General features: G+C 38.5%; 1 protein-coding gene and 1 long non-coding RNA gene across 5 annotated transcripts in view; one reads left to right on the forward strand and one right to left on the reverse strand.

The window, feature by feature from the left end:
• Positions 1-6836, forward strand: part of PTPRG (protein tyrosine phosphatase receptor type G) — a 764493-nt gene extending 757657 nt beyond the window's left edge. For all 4 annotated transcript variants that reach the window (XM_032289599.1, XM_032289601.1, XM_032289600.1 and 1 more), the window contains 2 exons: positions 1691-1826; positions 2371-6836. In XM_032289599.1, coding sequence (XP_032145490.1) covers positions 1691-1826; positions 2371-2517 — 283 coding nt within the window. In that variant the 3' untranslated portion in view covers positions 2518-6836. The remainder of the gene's footprint in view (positions 1-1690; positions 1827-2370) is intronic.
• Positions 3705-24158, reverse strand: part of LOC116559185 — a 38944-nt gene continuing 18490 nt past the window's right edge. The window contains exon 2 of the long non-coding RNA XR_004272364.1: positions 3705-3989. This is a non-coding gene — a long non-coding RNA (uncharacterized LOC116559185). The remainder of the gene's footprint in view (positions 3990-24158) is intronic.

A 24158-nucleotide genomic window follows, 5' to 3' on the forward strand; every position in this document is an offset into this window, starting at 1 on the left:
GAAAAGATATCATGTTCATGAACAGAAAAACTCAAGACTGAAAAGATGGTAATTTCCTGAGATCCATCAATGCAACCTAATCAAAATCCCAACAAAAATGTGTTCCTTAATAATCTGTGTTCCTTAACAATCTGGTTTCAAAATTATCGTGAAACAAGATGGAGTGGAGTGAAAGGTTAGCATTATTTGCACATGAGTATACAAGTAAAAAATGAAAATTTTATGTTTGAATCACTAAAAACAATTAATATGAAGTAAATGTAGAGACAGCCAAGACTATTACAGAAACTTGCTTTATCAGATATCAAGACTTAGGAAGGAATTGAGATACATGTGGGGAGGTACCAAAAAATAGACAAGCAGAATAAAGGGTCAAAACAGAGTTCAGAAATAGGTTCACACATGTAAGAATTTAATATATGATAAGAAATCTGATGTCAATGGGAAAAGATCATACTGTAAAATAAGAAATGTTGGGACAACTGGTTAACCAATGGAAAAATAACTATAATCAGATCCCTTCCTTACACCAAAGCTAGAATAAGAGTCAGATGAATTAAACAATTAAATGTTAAAAAGTAAAATTAGAAGATGTAGGAGAATATCTTTAAAATACAAGGTTAGAGAAAGTATTCTCAAACAAGATTTTTAAAAAGCCAAAAATCAAATATTTATCAACTTGATTACATGTAAACTATACTTTCGTATAACAAAATGACCACAAACCATGTTAAGAGAAATAGATTGGGGGAAAAAAAAAAAAAAAACCTCAAGAACTGCAGACACTAAAAATAACTCCTATATAAATCAATTCAAAAGAGGCAAACATAGTAGAAAAGTGTTAATTAGGCCATTTCAGAACAAATATAGAAGGTCAATATTCATAAAAAGACATTCAGCCTCCCTGGTAATCAAGGAAATGTACATTAAAACTCTGGTAAGATACAGTCTTCCATTCATCAGATTGGCAAAAGTGTTTAATGTCTAAAATGATGAGGAGAGGCAAGTATTCTCATTCTGGGAGTAGTATGAACAGGTAACAACTACTTGGGAAAAGAAATACAAAAGTATCTTTAAAACTAAAAATGGGCATACCTCTGACCCTAGCCCTTCTACTCAGTACCTATGCTAAAATGCACAAATTCACACAAGCTGCATGTCCATCAATAAGGTAAATCTGGTATGCATGTAGCAGTTGAAATAATGAGCTGAACGGAAATGTAGTGGTATACCTAAATCTGGAAGGCTGTGTAACGTGTGTAACAATTTTTACCTCTGGAGAGATTACCTTTAAAGTTGGAGTGGTGGTCAAGGGGGACTTTGGTCTTATTTGTACTAAAGATGTAAAATATGTAACATTTTAATTTTATATAACAACGAATTCAGAAATGATGTATTTGATAGTTTTTCAAAAAATAATGGGCACAGGGCATCTGAACTCCAGTCTCGTTTTTGCCACCAACCGGCAACATCATCTTGAACAATTCTTTTAATCCATCTTTCTCATCACTAATGTGGAAACTATGTGCCATCACAGTTTACGGTGAAAAGTGGAGTTGCCAACCTGGCCTGACGAAACAGTCTACTACCTTTCTGAGACTTTTTTGTCAATATATGACAGTAATTTAATTTCAATATATTTGGTCCTTTTGTACATCTGAAATCACATCTTTTTTTTTCCCTCCCCCAGATACGGAGCAGTTTCAGCAGGAATGTTATGTGCCCTTACCACTCTGTCCCAGCAACTGGAGAATGAAAACGCTGTGGATGTTTTCCAGGTTGCAAAAATGATCAATCTTATGAGGCCTGGAGTATTCACAGACATTGTAAGTAGTTTGCTTATGTATAAAACCTGTTCTGCATCAGTTGAAACTCAAGACTCAGAGTTTAGAGCAGTAGTTCTCAACTGGGGATGATTTTGGCCCCCAGGGGACATTTGGCCATGTCTGGAGACTTTTTTGCTTGTCACAACTGCAGATGGATGGCATCTAGAGCATACAGGCTAGACACATGCTGCTAAGCAAACTACAGAGCACAAGACAGCCCTCAACACCATACAATTATCCAGCCCAAAATGTCAGTAGAGCTCAGGTTAAGAAGCCCTGCTTTAGAGGACAGTATTCTCTCGTTATCTTGATGAACTATCAACCTTGAGAATTGGTTCCAAGCTAACAGAGATCAAAAAGACATGAAGAAGGTATAGGTCCTGATTCTAATGGATTAAAATGATTTTTTTTAAGTTTCTTATATTTATGCTATTGCTGTTTCTCTGGTGCGTTTTTCACATTTACCATTTTAGTTGGTATTTCCACCTTATATGAAATGACTAAGCTGTTCTTTGGCTCAAACTGTCTTCCTCTTGTTTTTCAGGAACAATACCAGTTCGTCTATAAAGCAATGCTTAGCTTGGTCAGCACTAAAGAAAATGGAAATGGTCCCATGACAGTGGACAAAAATGGTGCTGTTCTCATTGCAGATGAATCAGACCCTGCCGAGAGCATGGAGTCTCTAGTGTGACTGGAATCCTGAAAGGGCACTTAATTTGTAAACTTCTGAAGACTGAGAACTTTTTTGAGGCCTTTTTTGCCAGACTCTAGGTTATACAATAACCCAGTTACTTTTTTACACTGATGAAAGTTTTGATATTTATTTTTTGCCATTTTATGTCTTAATGGTATCCTACTGAGCATTTGCACCTCTGTTCATTTCACACAATGACATGCAATTTTACCTAGTTTGCACTATATGATCAGTGTTACTGCCTATAATCTTATACAACAGCAAACCCTGATGTGACATTCCATGACAACATACATGCTACTTTTTTTTAGTTCAATACAGTGAAGGTCTTTGTAATGACAGTGAATATTGATTTTATAATTATTGCTAAAGCAGTTGCATTCTACTAGCAGGCAATGCTGTACTCTTCTTCAATCCTCCTCTCCTATTTTTTTAGGCACTGTTCAATACTGTATGCCTTCTGTATTTTAATGGAGTGGATAGCATTGTTTTCTTTTACAGACTAGCAGGCTACTGGGAGCTAAAAAAGGTCTGTTAATGTCATGGCCTTGAAACAGTTACATTTTTGATGGTTAAGAGATCCATTAAGAAGTTAGAAGGCTTAAGAACTGCTTCATGTGAACATCCCTTATTAGTTACAAAGTTATATTCACAGTTTTTAAAAAATGTGTCAAAATAAAGGATAACTCTATTACAGCTTTCACAGTAGCTATGTGGACAACGTGTGTTATTTCCATTTTGACTCTCTAAAATAGCTACGTCCTAAAATCAGGGCTATCTTTGACAATAGTGAGATGGCAATATTAGATACAACTGAGTTGTGAGACCCTTTAGTTACTCTCCATTAATGCTTATTGGTTTATAATACCACACCTCACAGTAGGTAGAAGAATGAAAAATTTGCAGGTGTTTAATTTTGAAATAGTCCTTTTAAATTTCCCTATTACTCATATAGCAATCTAATAAAAATTACCTACACAGTTTCTATTCTTTTCTTTCCTTTGCCAAATATTTTATAATAAATCTCTTAATTATATACATTATTCTACTTAAGATTGAATTGGAAATACCATATTAGCAAAAGTCTTGGGACTATTTAAATCCCACACATAGATATATCTGATTTGGAGAGAGAAAATTAAAATATTTAATTAAAGTTGATACCCATATTTGCAAGGTTTTAAAAGAGGGAGATGGCTTTGTATGCTTTTGTGTACTTTAGTGTCAAGAACAGATACACATCAGTAAAAGATACCAATAATCATTAGAGCCCAAGGAAGTTATTTGGTGCAACCTCTGGAGCCATATTCACCCTGCAGTACATAATGAGAAAATTAGGAGCATTAATAAGAAATTTCAGTAGTGTTTGTCAGAAAAATAAGCTACTTACTGAGATCTGTTTCTTCTATCACACGTTTGCTTTTGAGGGACAGCTTCTGTCAAAAGTGAAATCACCACCAGAACTGGGCCTGTTAAGAAGAATAGGGTTTTGTTTATTTTTTTATGTCAATTAACTTCAATACAAAGGCCACGCTGACTGCTATCCTGCCATCTGGGTAGGCATTAAACATTAATGATGATCAGCCCCGAGGTTCTATTTATCTTGAGTTATCTTTCATAATGTTTGTCAAAATGGTGCTGGAGGACCAGAATGGCTAAGGAGAAAGAGGCTATGGGCTAAGTTAAAAGAATTTGAATGCAAAGCCCAGGTCAGTGGAGTTTTCATGAACCGCGTAACTTAACAGGGTTAATCTCATCTTTTCAATACATAGATTCAACAACTTGGAATACTCTGCTTTTCAAGAGCTGTATAAGCTAGTCTTGAGAAAAGATGTTCAAGAGAGAATGCTCAGTTGCATGTGCTAAATGACAGACACCTTTACAGCCCCTCTGCTCCCACCACATGTAACACAGAAAGCTCTACCTAACACAAGTAAAGAGCTTGAACACAGTACCATTGCAACTGCCAGATGCTGAGGAGAATCAGGAAACGAATGAGCTAGACTTTTTTAGTGAATTTAGTGGGTTATTTTAGTTGTACAGAGAATTGACATGAGTTAACTCTTTTTAATAGATGGCAAAGTGGGCTTGACGTTCAAAAGTAATTTTCGAGTTAGGGCTCACGGTCCCTTTCTCAGTAATTTTTTCTTAATAAAAGTAAATATTGGTTCAAAAACAAATAGCAAGTATTCCCTTCTGTGCTATTTATAGACTCAATTCATGGAAAGGCGTACCCTCTAATGCAATTCTGTGGCTATCTCTTACAGTGGTTTCAGAATCATGATAAAACAGCTAGTAAATAGAAACAATAAAAGAAAGAGTTTAGAAGTTCCCTGTGAGCAATCTGTGTGTCTCCAGTGAGCTTGAACCAAAGTCTCCATATCCTGACCCACTGAATTATAAGCAATTGCTACTTGCCCATCTTGCCAAAGTGGTCCAAACACACTTCAGTGAGGACAGTTATATTTAGCAGGTCCTCACCCCTGCGGCAGAGAGCATATCCTAACTATCATTATTCATATGTTATTGGCAAATACATAGCTTGTATCTTTCCAGAGGCAGAGTTTCAAAGACAGAGTTTTCTTTGAGACATTAGTACGTTGCTTAAGTACATAACAAGATTATTAACACTTGCACTCAGGGGAAAGGCAACAGCTATTGCAAATTAATGTGTGCTGCTTTATAAAACAAACTGTGTATATGAATTTAGCACCACGTAAACAAAATGCGCACATCATATAAAAATGAATTGCAATGATTAGACCAAGAGGCTGTGCTGGACATCAAAGAAAAGACATGTTGTTGCCATCTGGAGAACTCTTTCTTACATCTGATAGCCAAGATATCTTCTTTAATATGAAAAAAGTTAGATTCTGATTTTCAAAAAGCATAACATTAGCTAATTGGTCTTCCTAATTTTTATGCCTTTAGAGTTGTTGGAGTCTATTTCAAGTAGAAGAGTCCAGCAAGGTCAAAGAAAGGTTATGGTGTTCAAGGTCCAGCTGTTGGAGTTTTTAGCCCAGAGTAACATATTGAAATCAGTACATAATTTTAATTATCTTATAATGACACAGCACAACTGCCTTGTTATGAATTTTTCTTAAATGCATATATACTATATTTAAAATTAAAATATAGATACCAGTTTACCAAAGATACATATTACTAATTCTAAGCAAAAATTTTTTTAAAAACCCAAACTCATCATAATTTAAGAGTAATTAAAATGTAGTTTGTCTTAAGAATTTAGCGGTTATACTGGAAATGCATTTTCAACTCCTGTGTTCTAAAGTTTATGTTCAAATGGTGCCAGTGAATTTTTATATGAAGGGAAAATGCCTGCTTTTTTTTTTTTTTTTTTTTTTTTTTTTTTAACAGCTGTAATTTCACTTAACCCTTCGTGCTTTCCCTTAGTTGCCATTTAACATACGATACTGGCTTTACTTATCTCTAGAAAGAAGGCATGCTACAAATAGGAAAGAATTGTAATAATGATATTTGGCCTCTACTTTGTCTTAGCTGTTAAACTGTTTTTAGTATTTTTGTTAAATATTTGCAAAGGGAAGCATTTTCTACAGAGGATAATTAATTTCAAGAAAAATATCTTGAGTTTTAAAAAATAAACATCTCCAGAAAAGGAGACAGTCAATTTTATAAAATGTCGCAACTCTCCAACATTTGGGGTAGTGACTCCTTTTTTGTTAGGACATTTGAAACTAGCAAGCAGCCATTGTTTCTAAAGAATTCTGCCTTCATGTTGACTCATGATTCTTTCACTTCATTTTGAAATAGCTAAAAATCATTAAAACTGTAAATATTTTGTTGCTTGGGTAAGCATCTTCTGGGAACTTTGTATCTATGGTATATAATCATAGAATTTTATATTTTCATATAAAGCTAATTTTTTTCTAGTTTCAACTCCGTCATAGTTTTTTTTTCCTTTTTGTGGTGGATATGTGAATTCAACTTTCTGTGTATTGAAGTAGCAAGAACCATCTTTGCATTCCAAAAGAATCCAACATGTGTTATTTCTTTGAGGCAGTGATTGTGAAAGTTGGGTTTTCTTTTTAATTCCATTGACCATTTGTGCAATAGGAATTAGACATAGTCACCGAATACATTTGTCACATTGACCCATTTGGAAAAAGTGTGCTTTTTTTTTTTTTTTTTCCCCATTTGTTCGGGGGGAGGGGTTTTGTAACCTGAAAATTTTCCCTTTTCCTTCTGTTTAAACTATATCAAATCATTCTATTATAGTGTTATTTAATATGTAAATTGTATTGCTATACATAAAATAAAGTATGGTTTTTGATGTATTCAGCCGTGTTGAGCATTTCTTTGAAAATGTTTATATCCAATAAAATCAGGTTACCAGTCTCCCTTAACAGATCACATGAATACCCACCAACCCTCTAAGTTTTCATGTTATTAAAATGAACATTGGTAGTCATCTTTAAACAGGCAGCAAACCAAAAAGAAGGGTCTTTGCTGGGTTGATTTAATCAATGCTCCTTCTCTGTTAAAGAGCAAAAAATGACAGTTTTATCTGCTTGTCTAAGAAATCAAACTTGATTCACTTTATGACTCTGCCGCTACGTTGTAAACAGAATTACTATTTTCTCTAGTATATTAACTAGATTTGTAACAACTCTCTTAATATTTACTATGTAGGATAAAGGATATATCCTGGCAAGACTTCTGGAGAATCTATATGTGTAGGATCAGTACAATTGCTTTTGCTTAACATGGAATTTTGACATTTCCAAACAGGTACACAAGTACCAAACTTGGCAGCTTTGGTCTACCATTCTGTCTTAACTTTTAGTGACTCCACATCAGGGGGTCAACTCTTCCTACCCAGGCCCCAGTTTTTCTTCCCATAGAGATAAGAGCTGATACCTCACTCTCGCCAAGACATGAGGAATTCAAGAAAAAGTATATGAAGAGTACGTGGAAGAATGATGCTAGCACAAAAGAATGAATCTCTTAGGATATAACCCTAGTCTTCCTCAAACTGTATGCATGGGGAAACTACTACCCTATATCATAGGATTTACCAGAGGTTCACAAATTGACGGCTGGTAGATTGTGTTCAGTCCACAGATACATTGTATTTGGCTCATAATTTTAAAATTTGTATTAGTTACCAATATTTAACAAATGAAACTTTTGCACTTAGATTCAAGTCTCAAGCTCCTTTAAAAAATTTGGGTGTTGGTGTAACAGGCTCACACTCTCCCATGGCAATAAAAAGGTGGAAATGAACAGTAGTTGTCCTATTTAGATGGAATATATGCTCTCCAGTTCACCAGTCTACATTGCACCCTATCACCTTAGGCCTAGCCATTATCAGTCATTTAATTAACTTGTCTGGATCCTGTGAGCAGTTGCCTCTGGGATGCCCAATAAGAATTTTGACACCATCTTCCATCTCAGTCTAGTAAACCAACAACCAAGTGTGGCAGTAGAAGTACAGTATCTCTAAGTCTTGCATCATGAAAATCCTAGACAACCAGCATGCAACACAGTGGGTTCCCACATTATTCACTGCCTCTAAGTCCACTCAAGATGATTCCATTAAGCAGCAGTTATGACTATTCAAAAGTATTTTAAAAATGAATTTTCTACTCCATGGCTTTTACTGCCCAGGACAAAACCCTAGATGAGGAAGCTTCAGGTATGCTACTACAAATGGCAGAAAGAAACCAGAGTACAAAAAGCAACTGGTCCAAAACTCTATTTTTAAACCGCTAATTGTGGAACTTTAAGATTTAGAAACAAATCACTACTGACCATGCCTGGATTCAGAGGCAGGATTGAAGATGATGGCTTTAAATTTCTGCCTATGTTAGTAAAATCACATAAAGGCACTAGAAGATGGTAACCAGAAGTTGGTTACTAGCAAGTTAAAATTGGCTTTTGTGATTATGAAGTTAAGTTTGGCAGAAAAGGATAATTACAGCAACAGTTAATCTGAATATAACAATTATGTTGCTCAAAAGTTGAAAAGAAAAAATTAACTTCATCTAATTTGTGGTAATTTCAAATCATTTGACTTGCAGTTACTGGTCTACAAACTAATTACTTTCCCTTTCCCACACCCTGCACTTGCAGGGTGTAAAGGCAGGCTTTGTGGCAATATCCAGTGGGCCTTGCAAAGCTTCGGAGAACATTCTGAACCAGAGACATCTTTAGCACTATGTTAGGATCCATTCCATAAGCATTTCCTGCATGTCTACTACAGACCACATGTTAGTTATACTCTATATAGAATGTAAAGTTGTTGGCAGAGGCATTTCAAGTCAGATGAGACAAAGATGATAATTTAGTCTTAAAAAATTAGTTCTTCAATTTATTCCAAAATATTTAGTTGGCACTATAGTAGAGATGGGTTTTAGGGAGAGAATAAAAAAGACTATTGTGCACCAATGTGAGCAAACAAGTAAAACCTGTAATCACAGACACTCTCTATTACATACTGTGCTGACAAAGTTCTGTTTATTCTATATTAGATACTAGAACTCAGAAAACATTTTTCCATACAGTAAAAAATGTTCAAGGAGGAAGCCTACAGGGTTAAAAAGCCAAGGGTGCCAGTCAGTTCTGCCACTTACAGTATTATAACGCAAGTTACTTCACCTTCCTAAGTTCCATTTTCTTCATCTGTAAAATACAAACTAACGTTTACCTCATGGGACTGCTCTGAGGAATAAATGAGATGATGCATGCAAAGATCTGTACTCAATATCAGCCATTTTAAGAATCATATAATTCTGCTTTAACTGCTTGGCAGACCTTTTGTCAATAATGAGTCAACTACCTAAGCTTGCCCAATTAAATAGAAATACTGAGAAATTTCCGTCAATAATGAGGAAGCTCACAAAGTCAAATGAAGGCCAGGCGTGGTGGCTCACACCTGTAATCCCAACACTTTGGGAGGCCAAGGTGGGCCAACCACTTGAGGTAAGGAGTTAGAGACCAGCCTGGCCAACATGGTGAAACTCCATCTCTACTAAAAATACAAAAATTAGTCAGGCGTGGTGGTACACGCCTGTAATCCCAGCTACTCAGGAGGCTGAGGCAGGAGATGCTTGGAACCGGGGAGGAGGACACTGCAGTGGGCCAAGATCCTGCCATGGCACTCCAGCCTGGGTGACAGAGCAAGACTCCATCTCAAAAAAACAAAACAAGGTCAAATAAGATCCAAGAGAGGTGAATGGGGATGAAGGTAGGTAATGAAAGCAACACATATATCCTACTGTCCAGAAAAGAGTCGCAGAAGAAGGGAATGGATAATTATGCATGATGCTCCAAAGCTTGAATATTTCTCTTATAACCATTTAAGCCACTCCGCGTCTTCTAAGAAAGTCTTTTTTTTCCTAAAAATAGCTCCATAATTTCAGAAAAGTGCAACAGAAGGCTTCATAATATTTTTTTAATGTCAAAGGCCAAGCACAGAATATTGCACAATACTATGAAAAAGGTGAATGTTCCTTTACTAGCAGCAGTGCTCTATCTCTGCCCCCAAACTCTCTAAGCCAATACAAACAACGATCATTCTTTTCTTCTCAGCCGATTTTTATCTCCTTTATCTCTCGCTACTTTCAGTAGATCACTGTCATTATCATAACCATCATCATCCCTTACCCTAGGCTTAGTTGACCTCATTAGCCATTCGTTACTGTAATATGAAGAAGTGGCCATAAATTAGAAGTACTTCATGTTTTACTATTTATACAGTGAAAGTATCTCACTATATAAATATCTGTTATCTGTTCCCTGTGTCAACACTAGGGACTGAAGGAAGAAAAAACTACATTAAATAAGTTAAAATTAGTTTTGTTAAAACACTTGGTGTTAAAACAGTAACATATTTAACAGTTTCCAGACTCAGGAATCCTGACAATGTTTCAAAATGACCATTTAAAAATAGCTATATGAGATGGACTCTTATGATAGATTATTAGATATGAAACATCATTTTCCATGGAAAGATGGACATAAATAATTATGAGAACTTAAACAGAATTTATCATTCATATTTGTTATTAAGACACCTTTTGCTTAAGACACATTGCTTAAGAATATGTGAACTGGATTTTGTGTTAGAACATTCCAAGATGGTTAGCAGTTCTTTTCTGAGATTTTCTTGTACTGTTTCTCTTATCTCACTGGTTTAGGACATGCTAAGAACCCCCTAGGGTCTGAAAATTGCAACTCCCTTAGATGCCTTTGCAGAGTGAAAATTACTGAGTTTGATGGGATTTTACCATACCTCAATATTTGCTACTTGAAATCTCCATTATTGGATTTACATCTAAACACTGGCATGCCCCAAGCTTCTGTTAAAATAGCTCTTTTTTCCTTCCATTTATAGCCTCTGTCCTCAGGTAATTCCAACCAAATCCATGGAGGTAAGTACTTTCTGTATGCCAATGACTCCCAAAGTATTTATCTTGTCCTAATCTATGTCCTGTACTCCAGATTTACATCCAGCTGAATATTTATCATCTCCATTTGTTTATCTAATCAGCATCACAAACTTAACATAAAAGCACAACTGGAATTCTCCCCCTAACTTGTTCTTCCCATAGTCTTCTATCATCTAACAGTAGTAACATCTATTCAGTTAAACTAAAAATCTAGCTGTCTTCCTTGACTTCCCTTTATTTCCTGCCATTTAATAATAAGAGACAATACAATTTTTTGACACTGGCAAAACAGCTGAACAGATAGTTCATCAAAGATACACAGCTGGCAAGTAACATAAACATGCTCAATATATTTAGTCATTAAGTAAATGCAAAATAAAACTACAATGGAAACAGGTCAATATGTATAACCCAAAATAAAATACAGAGAGGAAAAGAATGAAAACAGTGTAGAGAATCCAAACACTGTGCAATAATATCAAATGATATACTTATTGTATAACTGGAGAAAAAAGAGATAAAGAGGCAAAAGAAATACTTGAGGAAATTATGGCTCAGGTTTTCTGTATTCATGACATCAAACCACAGACCCAAGCAGATTAGAGAACACCAAGCAGGATGACCAGGCCTCCCACACACCCCCCTCAAAAAATCAGACTTAAGCATATTATTTTCATATTGTAAATACCAAAAACAAAAATTTCTTGAAGGCAGCCAGAGAGAGTTTAAAAAATACATTATCTAAAAGTAAATAAGAGCTATAGAGGACTTCTTGTCATAAACCATGCAAGTCAAAAGACAATACAGTGGCATATTTGTGTTGAACTCTGTCAATTCAGAATTCTATACCCAGTGAATAGGAGGTTATTCTTCTAAAATAATTTATGTGAACAAGTAAAAATATTTTCTATTTAAAGCCATATTCTTACAAACTGTTTTTATTTTCCAAATGAAAGTCAATACTTGAGTAGGTATGTTTTTGCACTCAAGGTGATGTTCCACAAATACCATTTAATGGTAGCCTAATTAGTTGCCATTAAGGTATTTATTTAGAGAAAAGCTTAGGCAATCACCACAATCCCTATGTACTGAGCTAAAATTAGCAGAAGAAATGCTTATGTTGCTTTGTTAATAAAGCTCAAATGAAGACAGAAACCTATACTAAGATTCACATCCACGTTATGCAAGCAGGAAGACAAATCAAAAAGCCAAGACTAACACCACTATTAAAGAATAACCAGTGTGTCTTCAAAAAAAAAAAACAACACTTTGGCAGAGAGTCTGAAGAAATCAAAGTACGTTGTTAAGTTTGCATCATACAGGCTATGTGTAAGCCACATGAGATATACAGCAAAAGGGATAAAAGCCAATGTGTTTAATGGATGTATTTGAAAAACATTTTTTAAATGCAAATATAAAGTTCTGTCACTTAATCTCCCTTAAAAAACAACTAATTTAATCTTGTCAATCCTGCTTAGAGCATTCAATAGTTCTTTAATGATATCACCATTCCTCTCTTTACTACTACCATTTATCCAGGTTTGCATTTCCTCCTCTCTTCAACTCACAGTCTTTTCTAGAGAAAACCAATCTATTAATTGATTCACATAGTGTTTCATTCCTACACTGAGATGTTTACCTCTCATACCCCTCACTTGAAAGGCTCTCCCCTTCATTCCTATTCAATGCTCAGATGATGACCTTCTCCTTGAAACTATTTCTGACTTGTTAACCTGTAACTTTCTATATGTGTGTGTATTGCACTTTAGGTTCTGGAGTACATATGAAGAACATGCAGGATTGTTGCATAGGTACATATATGGCAATGCAGTTTGTTGCCTCCATCCCTATCACCTATATCTGGCATTACTCCTCATGTTATCCCTCTCCAACTTCCTACTCCCACTGTCCTTCCCCTAGTCCCTGCCAACAGACCTCAGTGTGTGATGCTCCCCTCCCTGTGTCCATGTGTTCTCACTGTTCAACACCCGCCTGTGAGTGAGAACATGTGGTGTTTGATTTTCTGTTCTTGTGTCAGTTTACTAAGAATGATGGTTCATCCATGTCCATACAAAGGACGTGAACTCATCATTTTTTATGGCTGCATAGTATTCCATGGTGTATATGTGCCACATTTTCCCTGTCCAGTCTATCATCAATGGGCATCTTGGTTAGTTCCAAATCTTTGTTATTGTAAACAGTGCTGCAATGAACATACGTGTGCATATGTCTTTATAATAGAACGATTTATAATCCTTTGGATATATACCCAGTAATGGGATTGCTGGGTCAAATGGAATTTCCATTTCTAGGTCCTTGAGGAATCACCACACTGTCTTCCACAAAGGTTGAACTAATTTACACTCCTACCAACAATGTAAAAGTGTTCCTATTTCTCCGCATCCTCTCCAGCATCTGTCGTCTCTAGATTTCTTAATGATTGTCATTTTAACTGGCATGAGATGGTATCTCAATGTAGTTTTCATTTGCATTTCTCTAATGACCAGTGATGATGAGCATTTTTTTCATGTTTGTTGGCCTCATATATGTCTTCTTTTGAAAAGTGTCTGCTCATATCCTTCACCCACTTTTGAATGGGTTTGTTTTTTTCTTGTAAATCTGTTTTAGTTATTTGTAGATTCTGGATATCAGCCCTTTGTCAGATGGGTAGATTGCAAAAATGTTTCCCCATTCTGTTGGTTGCCAGTTCACTATAATGATTGTTTCTTTTGCTGTGCAGAAGCTCTGGAGTTTAGTTAGATCCCATTTGTCTATTTTGACTTTTGTTGCCAATGCTTTTGGTGTTTTAGTCATGAAGTTCTTGCTTATGCCTATGTCCTGAATGATTTTGCCTAGGTTTTCTTCTAGGGTTTTTATGGTGTTAGGTCTTATGTTTAAGTCTTTACTCCATCTGGAGTTCATTTTAGTGTAAGATGTCAGGAAGGGGTCCAGTTTCTGCTTTCTGCACATGGCTAGCCAGTTTTACAAACACCATTTATTAAACAGGGAATCCTTTTCCCATTACTTGTTTTTGTCAGGTTTGTCAAAGATCAGATAGTTGTGGATGTGTGGTATTGCCTCTGAGGCTTCTGTTATGTTACATTGGTCTATATTTCTGTTTTGGTACCAGTATCCTGCTGTTTTGATTACTGTAGCCTTGTCGTATAGTGTGAAGTCAGGTAGCATGATGCCTCCAGCTTTGTTCTTTTTGCATATAATTGACTTGGCTATGCGGGCTCTCTTTTGGTTCCACATGAAGTTTAAGGTGGTTTTTTCCAGTTCTGTGAAGATCATTGGTAGCTTGATGGGGATAGTGTTGAATCTATAAATTACTTTTGGGCAGTATGGCCATTTTCATGATATTGATTCTTCCTAACCGTGAGCATGCAATGTTTCTCCATCTGTTTGTGTCCTCTCTTATTTCGTTGAGCAGTGGTTTGTAGTTCTCCTTGAAGGGGTCCTTTACATCCTTTGTTAGTTGTATTCCTAGGTATTTTATTCTCTTGTAGCATTTGCAAATGGCAGTTCGTTCTTGATTTGGCTCTCTTTAAGTCCGTTATTATTATATAGGAATGCTTGTGATTTTTGCACATTGATTTTGTATCCTGAGACTTTGCTGAAGTTGCTTATCAGTTTCAGGAGATTTTGGGCTGAGACGATGGGATCTTCTAAATATACAATCATGTCGTCTGCAAATAGAGACAATTTGACTTCCTCCTTTCCTAAGTGAATACCTTTTATTTCTTTTTATTGCCTGATTGCTCTGGCTAGAACTTCCAATACTATATTGAATAGGAATGGTGAGAGAGAGCATCCTTGGCTACTGCCACATTTCAAAGGGAATGCTTCCAGTTTTTGCCCATTCAGTATGATATTGGCTGTGGGTTTGTCTTAAATAGCTTTTATTATTTTGAGGTATGTTCCATTGATACCTAGTTTATTGAGAGTTTTTAGCATAAAGAGCTGTTGAATTTTGTCAAAAGCCTTCTCTGCATCCATTGAGATAATCATGTGGTTTTTGTCTTTGGTTCTGTTTACGTGGTGAATTACGTTTTACAGACTTGCGTATGTTGAACCAGCCTTGCATCCCCAGGATGAAGCCTACTTGATTGTGATGGATAAGCTTTTTGATTGTGCTGTTGCAATCAGTTTGCCAGTATTTTATTGAAGATGTTTGCATCTATGTTCATCATGGATATTGGCCTGTAGTCTTCTTTTCTTGTTGAGTCTCGGCTAGGTTTTGGTATCAGGATGATGTCGGTCTCATAAAATGATTTGGGAACGATTCCATCTTTTTGGGTTGTTTGGAATAGTTTCAGAAGGAGTAGTACCAGCTCATCTTTGCATGTCTGGTCAAATTCAGCTGTAATCTCATCTGGACCTGGGCCTTTTTTGGTTGGTAGGCTTTTAATTGCAGCCTCAACTTCAGCCCTTGTTGTTGGTCTATTCAGGGTTTCAGCTTCTTCCTGGTTTAGGCTTTGGAGGGTGCAAGTGTCCAGGAATTTATCCATTCCTTCCAGGTTTACTGGTTCATGTGCATAGAGTTGTTTGTAGTAATCTCCGACGGTAGTTTGTATTTCTGTGGAATCTGTGGTGATATCCCCTTTATAGTTTTTTGTTGCATCTATTTGATTATTCTCTCTTTTCTTTATTAATCTGGCTAGTGATCTATTTTGTTGGTCTTTTCAAAAAACCAGCTTCTGGATTTATTGATTTTTTGAAGGGTTTTTTGTGTCTCTATCTCCTTCAGTTCTACTCTGATCTTAGTTATTTCTTGTCTTCTGCTACCTTTTAAATTTTTCTGATCTTGCTCCTCTAGCTCTTTCAATTTTAACGATAGGGTGTCAATTTTAGATCTTTCTTTGCTCTCAAGTGGGCGTTTATTTCCATAAATTTTCCTCTAGACACTGCTTTAAATGTGTCCCACAGATTCCGGTACACATGTCTTTGTTCTTGCTGGTTTTGAAGAACATCTTTATTTCTGCTTTCATTTCATTGTTTATCCAGTCAACATTCAAGGGCCAGTTGTTCAGTTTCCATGAAGTTGTGCAGTTCTGAGTTAGTTTCTGAATTCTGAGTTCTAATTTGATTGCACTGTGGTCTGAGAGACTGTTATGATTTCCGTTCTTTTGCATTTGCTGAGGAGTGATTTCCTTCCAATCATGTGGTCAATTTTAGAGTACATGTGATGTGATTCTGAGAAGAATCTATATTCTGTGGTTTTGGGGTGGAGAGTTCTGTAAATGTATATTAGGTTTGCTTGGTCCAGGTCTGATTTCAAGTCCTGGATATCCTTGTTAATTTTCTGTCTCATTGATCTGTCTAATATTGACAGTGGAGTGTTAAAGTCTCTAACTACTATTATGTGGGAGTCTAAGTCTCTTTGTAGGTCATTAAGAACTTGCTTTATGTATCTGGGTGCTCCTGTATCGGGTGCATATATATTTAGGATCATTAGCTCTTCTTGTTGCATTGATCCTTTTACCATTATGTAATACCCTTCTTTGTCTCTTTTGATCTTTGTTGGTTTAAAGTTTATTTTATCAGAGACTAGGATTGAAACTCCTCTTTTTTTTTCTCTCTCTCTCTCTCTCCATCTGCTTGGTAAATCCTCCTCCATCCCTTTATTTTGAGCCTGTGTGTATCCTTGCATGTGAGATGGGTTTCCTGAATACTGATGGGTTTTGACTTTTTATCCAATTTGCCAATCTGTGTCTTTTTATTGGAATATATAGTCAATTTACATTTAGGGTTAATATTGTTCTGTGTGAATCTGATCCTGCAATTTTCATGCTAGCTGGTTGTTTTGCCCATTAGTTGAGACAGTTTCTTCATTGTGTCGAGGCTCTTTACCATTTGGTACATTTTTGAAGTGGCTGGTTGTTCCTTTCTATGTTTAGTGCTTCTTTCAGGATCTCTTGTAAAGCAGGCCTAGTGGTGATGAAATCTCTGAGCAATTGCTTGTTCATAAAGGATTTTATTTCTCCTTCGCTTATTAAGCTTAGTTTGGTTGGATCTGAAATTCTAGGTTGAAAGTTCTTTTCTTTAAGGATGTTGAATATTGGCTCCCACTCTCCTCTGGCTTATAGGGTTTCTGCTGAGAAATCTGCTGTGAGTCTGATGGGCTTCCCTTTGTAGGTAACCCAACCTTTCTCTCTGGCTGCCCTCAGCATTTTTTCCTTGATTTCAACCCTGGTGAATCTGACGATTATGTTCCTTGGGGTTGCTCTTCTTGAGGAATATCTTTGTGGTGTTCTCTGTATTTTCTGGACTTGAATGTTGGCCTGCCTTGCTAGGTTGGGGAAGTTTTCCTAGATAATAGCCTGAAGAGTGTTTTCCAGCTTGGATTCATTCTCTCTGTCACATTAAGGTATACGTATCAAACGTAGATTAGGTCTTTTCACATAATCCCAAATTTCTTGGAGGTTTTCTTCATTTCTTTTTACTCTTTTTTCTCTAATCTTGCTTTCTCATTTTATTTCATTGGGTTGATCTTCAATCTCTGATATCCTTCCTTCTGCTTGGACACTTCAGCTACTGAAACTTGTGCATGCTTCATGAAGTTCTCGTGTTGTGTTTTTCAGTTCCACCAATTCATTTATATTCCTCTCTACGCTGTTTATTCTTACTAGCATTTCATCAAACTGTTTTTCAATGTTCTTAGTTTCTTTGCATTGTGTTAGAACACGTTCTTTTAGCTCAGAGAAGTTTGTTATTACCCACCTTCCGAAGCCGGTTTCTGTCAATTCGTCAGATTCATTGCTCCAATCAGCCTTGCCTTGTTCCTTTGCTGGTGAGGAGCTATGATCCCTTGGAGGAGAGGCATTCTGGTTTTGGGTGCTTTCATCCTTTCTGCACTGGTTTCTTCCCAGCTTTGTGGATTTATCTACCTACAGTCTTTGTAGTTGGTGGCTTTCAGATGGGGTCTCTGGACATCCTTTTTGTTGATGATGAAGTTATTTCTGTTTCTTAGTTTTCCTTCTAACAGTCAGACCCCTCTGCTGTAGGACTGCTGGAGGTCCACTCTAGACCCTACTTGCCTGGGGATCACCTGCAGTGGCTGCAGAACAGTAAGGGTTGCTGCCAGTGTCTTCTTCTGTTAGCTCTATTGCAGAAGGATACCCGCCAGATGTCAGCCTGAGCTCTCCTTTATGAGGTGTCTCTGGATATACCGGGTTCAGGGAGCTGCTTGAGGAGACAGTCTGTCCCTTATAGAAGCGTAAGTGCTGAGCTGTGAGCTCCGTTGTTCCGTTCAGAGCTGCTGGGCTGCTATGTTTAAGTCTGCTGCAGCAGAACTCATAATTGCCTCTTTTCCCCAGGTGCTCTGTCCCAGGAAGGTGGGGCTTTATTTGTAAATTCCTGTTATTCTGTTGCCTTTTTTCAGAGATGCTCTGCCCAGCGAGGAGGTAGCCTAGTCACAGTCTGCCAGCAGAGGTGTTGCTGAGCTGCCGTGGGCTCCGCCCAGCTGCTGTGTGAACTTCCTTGCAGTTTTGTTTATAGGGGTATAGTTAGAAGTGTCTCTGTAATGATAGACTGCCTCGGTAATGACAGACTGCCTCAGTAATGGTGGATTGCCTCGGTAATGGCAGACTGCCTTGGTAGTGGTGGACTGGCTCGGTAATGGCAGACACCCTCCCCCAACAGAGCTGGACCATCCTGGGTCCAGCTGTGCTTGCTGTGAAACTCTCAATCCAGAGCGTTCCAGATTGCCAGTCTTTGTGGGGGTGGGACCGGCTGAGCCAGATCACCTGGCTCCCTGTTTCAGCCCCCTTTTTTTTTTTCAGTTGAATGGGCTACTCTGTCTCCCAGGCATTCCAGTCACCAGTTGAAACAGTGCCCGGATTTGTGTGAGTATTTGTGTGGAGACCCTCTGCACCGGCTGAAACAGCCATGCTGGAGACTTGTGCTTTTTCGCCTGGGAATCTCCTGGTCTGTGGGCAGTAAAAATTCGTTTGGAAATACAGTCATCACTCACCCTCTGCGTTTTCGCTGGGAACTGCAATCCAGAGCTATTCCTATTTAGCCGTCTTGGATCCAGACTTCTGTAACTTTTTTTAGTAAGATTAAGCACTTGGTTTTATACTCCTGCTAGGACAAATTATCCCAAGCCTATACTTCATCTTGTTATGCAGGAGTTGTCTCTGAGAAGCTAAAGGTGATGAGTGAATGAAGGCATGACATATGAAACCACTACTGAAATACAAAATGCCCAACACTCCCAAAAAGCTTTGGGAGAGGGTGGTATTCTTTTAACATTATAAGTTGACAGGTAGGTGACCTCTCAATTATGACTATGTGAAATGAGGGCCTTCAATAATTGAGAGCTATATAAAGAGAACATATAATGAGTAAATATCGTTCACTGTACTAACTAATCTTTTAAACACTTTTTATCTAAGTTTTTCTAAAATGACAGTACTGTTCTTCAGAGACAGAAATATTATGCGAAGCGTCTACGCCTTAGTTTCTAGGAATGGACTGGGGTCACCCCATCTTTAAATTCTAAACCAGCCTTCCAACCAAGAACTACAACACTTGGGAAGGTAACAATCACGACCACGTTAACATTTATTGAATATATTTTATATACTTATCTCTACATACTCCAAGACATGCAGAAGATAGGAACAATGTAAAATAATATGTAGTCTCTATACACACACACACACACACAGACACACACACACAAAGTATATACAGACCTGTGCTGGGCATGGTGGCTCACGCCTATAATCCCAACACTTCTGGAGGCTGAGATGAGTGGATCACTTAAGGCCAGGAATTCAAAACCAGCCTGGCCAACATGGCAAAAGCCCGTCTCTACTAAAAATACAAAAATTAGCCTGGTGTGGTGGCACACAACTGTAGTCCCAGCTACTTGGGAGGCTGAGGCAAGAGAATTGCTTAAACCCAGGAGGTGGAAGCTGCAGTGAGTCAAGATCACACCACTCCACTCCAGGCTGGGTGACAGATTGAGACTCTGTCTAAAAAATAAAATATATACAGACCCGAAAAGTTAAATAACACTATATGATAATTTATCATTGGGTTCCAAATAGATTAATATTATTAACATAAATAAGTGCCACAGGAGTTCACAGGAAAAGCTTCAAAAAGGATGTAATACTTCAGCTGTATCTTAAAATATAGATAAATCTTGAGTGAAAAAATAGGTAATGAAGGACATTCTGTTAATGATCAATGTTAGATAAAGCTTGTATAAACACAATGTTTTGTCTTAATAAAGAAATAAGGAAGATCTTAAACATTAACCTAAAGAGTCTGGGCTTGACTTTGCCTGAAGGTGACAACCAAGGAAGATATATCAATAACGTTACTGTCAAAGAAAGACTACAAACAACTTCAGCAAAGTCCACAATGTGCAAAAATCACAAGGATTCCTATACACCAATAATAGACAAGCAGAGAGCCAAATCATGAGTGAACTCCCATTCAAAATTGCTACAAAAAGAATAAAATACCTAGGAATACAATTTATAAGGGATGTGAAGGACCTCTTCAAGGAGAATTACAAACTATTCATTGCTCAAGGAAATAAGAGACGACACCAACAAATGGAAAAACATTCCATGCTCATGGACAGGAAGAATCAATTATCGTGAAAATGGCCATACTGCCCAAAGTCATTTATAGTTTCAATGTTATTCCCATCAAGCTAGCATTGACTTTATTCACAGAATTAGAAAAAAACTACTTTAAATTTCATATGGAACCAAAAAAGGGACTGTATAGCCAAGACAATCCAAAGCAAGAAGAACAAAGCTAGAGGCATCATGCTACCTGACTTCAAACTATACTACAAGGCTACAGTAACTAAAACAGCATGGTACTGATACCAAAACAGATACATAGACCAATAGAACAGAACAGAGGCCTCCGAAACAACACCAGACATCTACAACCATCTGATCTTCAACAAACCTGACAAAAACACGCAATGGAGAAAGGATTCCCTATTTAGTAAATGGTGCTAGGAAACTGGCCAGCCATATGCAGAAAACAGAAACTGGGCCCCTTCCTTACACCTTATAGAAAAATTAACTAAAGATGGATTAAAGACTTAAACATAGGCCAGGTGCAGTGGCTCATGCCTGTAATCCCAGCACTTTGGGAGGCCAAGGCAAGCAGATCACCTGGGGTCAGGAGTTCAAGACCAGCCTGGCCCACATAGTGAAACCCGTCTCTACCAAAAATTCAAAAATTAGCTGGGCATGGAGGTGGGAGCCTATAATCCCAGCTACTCAGGAGGTTGAGACAGGAGAATCACTTGAACCCGGGAGGCAGAGTTTGCAGTGAGCCAAGGTCACACCACTGTACTCCAGCCTGGACAAAAACAGCAATGACTCCATCTCAAAAAAAAAAAAAAAAAAGATTTAAACATAAAATATCTAGAAGAAAACCTAGGCAATACCATTCAGGACATAGGTATGGGCAAAGTCTTCATGACTGAAACACCAAAAGCAACCACAACAAAAGCCAAAATTGACAAATGGGATCTAACTAAACTAAAGAGCTTCTGCACAGCAAAAGAAACTATCATCAGAGTAAACAGGAACCCTACAGAAGCAGAGAAAATTTTTGGTATCTATCCATCTTTATTCATCTGACAAAGGTCTAATATCCAGAACCCATAAGGAACTTAAATTTACAAGAAAAAAACAACCCCATCAAAAAGTGGGTGAAGAATATGAACAGGCACTTCTCAAAAGAAGACATTTATGTGGCCAACAAACATATGAAAAAAAGCTCATCGGGGGAGATCCAAGATGGCCGTTTAGGAACAGCTCAGGATTGCAGCTCCCAGTGAAAGCGCAGAGGGTGAGTGGACGCCGCGTTTTTATTGCCCACAGACTAGGAAATTCCCGGGCAGAGGAGCTCCACGGTCGCCAGCGCGGCTGTTTCGGCCAGCACGGCTGTGCCAGCCAGCGCCGCTGCTTTGCCCCGTGCGGCTGCTTTGTCGGCGCCCCAGAGCCGCAGTTCTCCGTACAAAGTACACCGGTCCGGGGGCCCTTTTGACTGGCGATTGGAGCCACGGGAAGTCGCCCATTCGCCGGTTCAAAAAGGGGACTGAGCAGAGAACCAGGACAGTAGATTCCAGGGCAAAAAAAAAAAAAAAAGCGCCACAAACCTCAGTGCCGCTGTTTAAGCCAGCGCAGTGAGTGGCCGCAGGGGAAAACAAACAGACCCCGGCGCCTCTTCAACAGGCGACTGGAACACCAACTTAAAAAAGGCTCTGAGGCAGGGAGCCAGGCGATCAGGCTCGGCTGGCCCCACCCCCACAAAAGAACAGCAACCAGAAACTCTGGATTGAGAGTTTCACAGCAAGCGCAGCTGAACCCGGGACGGTCCAGCTCTGTGGGGGAGGGACGTCCGCCATTACCAGGGAGCCCGCCGTTGCCAAGGCAACCCGCCATTGCTGAGGCAGCCCGCCGTTGCCAAGGCAACCCACCACAGCAGAGACTCCGCCCCAACAGAGGCGGGCCACCATCGCCAAAGCAGTTCTAACTACACCCATATAATCAGGACTGCAGGAAAGTTCACTCGGCAGCGGGGCGCAGCCCACAGCAGCTCAGCAAAGCTGCCATAGGCCGACAGTGACTAGGCGGCCTCCTTGCTGGGCTACGCAGGTCTGAAGGAAAAAAAAAAAGAAGGCGGCAGCATAACGGAAACTCATAAATAAAGCCCTAAATCCCTGGGACAGAGCACCTGGGAACAAAAAGCAGTTTATGAGTTCAGCTGCAGCAGACCTAAAAGTACCTGCCCAGCAGCTCTGAATGAACAACAACAGAGCTCACAACTCACCATTTGAGCTCCTATAAAGAAAAGACCGTCTCCTCAAGCAGCTCCCTGACCCCTATATATCCAAAAAGACACCTCATAAAAGAGAGATCAGATTGACACTAGGCGGGTATCCGGCTGGGACAAAGATAGCAGAAGAAGAAAACTGGTAACAACCCTTGCTGTTCAACAGCTGCTGCAGGTGAACCCCAGGCAAGCAGGGCCTGGAGTGAACCTCAGCAGACCTACAGCAGAGGGGCCAGACTGTCAGAAGGAAAACCAAGAAACAGAAATAACCTCATCATCAACAAACAGAACGTCAATCTGAAAGATTTGAGACCCAATCTGAAAGCCAGCAACTACAAAGTCGACAGGTGGATAAATCCTTAAGGATGGGAAGAAACCGGCGCAAAAAGGATGAAAACACCCGAAACCAGAACACCTCGCCTCCTAAAAGGGATCACAACTCCTCACCAGCAAGGGAACAAGGTTGGATGGAGAACGAGTGTGATGAAATGACAGAATCAGAATTCAGAAGGTGGGTAGTAAGAAACTTCTGTGAACTTAAAGAACATGTTCTAACCAAATGCAAAGAAACTAAGAACCTTGAAAAAAGATTTGACGAAATGCTAACAAGAATGGACAAAATAGAAAGGAATATAAGTGAATTGATGGAGCTGAAAAATGCAACACGAGAACTTCGTGAAGCATGCACAAGTATCAACAGCCGAATTGACCAAGCAGAAGAAAGGATATCAGAGGTCGAAGATCAACTCAATGAAATAAAACGGGAAGGCAAGACTGGAGAAAAAAGGGTAAAAAGGAATGAACAAAGTCTCCAAGAAATGCGGGACTATGTGAAAAGACCTAATCTACGTTTGATAGGCGTACCTGAATGCGACGAAGAGAATGAATCCAAGCTGGAAAATACTCTTCAAGATATTATCCAGGAAAACTTCCCCAACCTAGCAAGGCAGGCAAACATTCAAGTCCAGGAAATACAGAGAACACCACAAAGATATTCCTCAAGAAGAGCAACCCCAAGGCACGTAATCGTCAGATTCACCAGGGTCGAAATGAAGGAGAAAATACTAAGGGCAGCCAGAGAGAAAGGTCCGGTTACCCATAAAGGGAAGCCCATCAGACTCACAGCAGATCTCTCAGCAGAAACCCTACAAGCCAGAAGAGAATGGGGGCCAATATTCAACATCCTTAAAGAAAAGAACTTTCAACCCAGAATCTCCTATCCAGCCAAACTAAGCTTCATAAGTGAAGGAAAAATAAAATCCTTTGGGAACATGCAAGTACTCAGACATTTCGTCACCACCAGGCCAGCTCTACAAGAGCTCCTGAAAGAGGCTCTACACATATAAAGGAACAACAAGTACCAGCTCAACTAAAGGGCAA

Source organism: Sapajus apella, unplaced genomic scaffold, assembly GCF_009761245.1.
Source record: "Sapajus apella isolate SASKATOON/1434 unplaced genomic scaffold, GSC_monkey_1.0 scaffold23, whole genome shotgun sequence".
Classification (NCBI taxonomy): domain Eukaryota; kingdom Metazoa; phylum Chordata; class Mammalia; order Primates; family Cebidae; genus Sapajus; species Sapajus apella.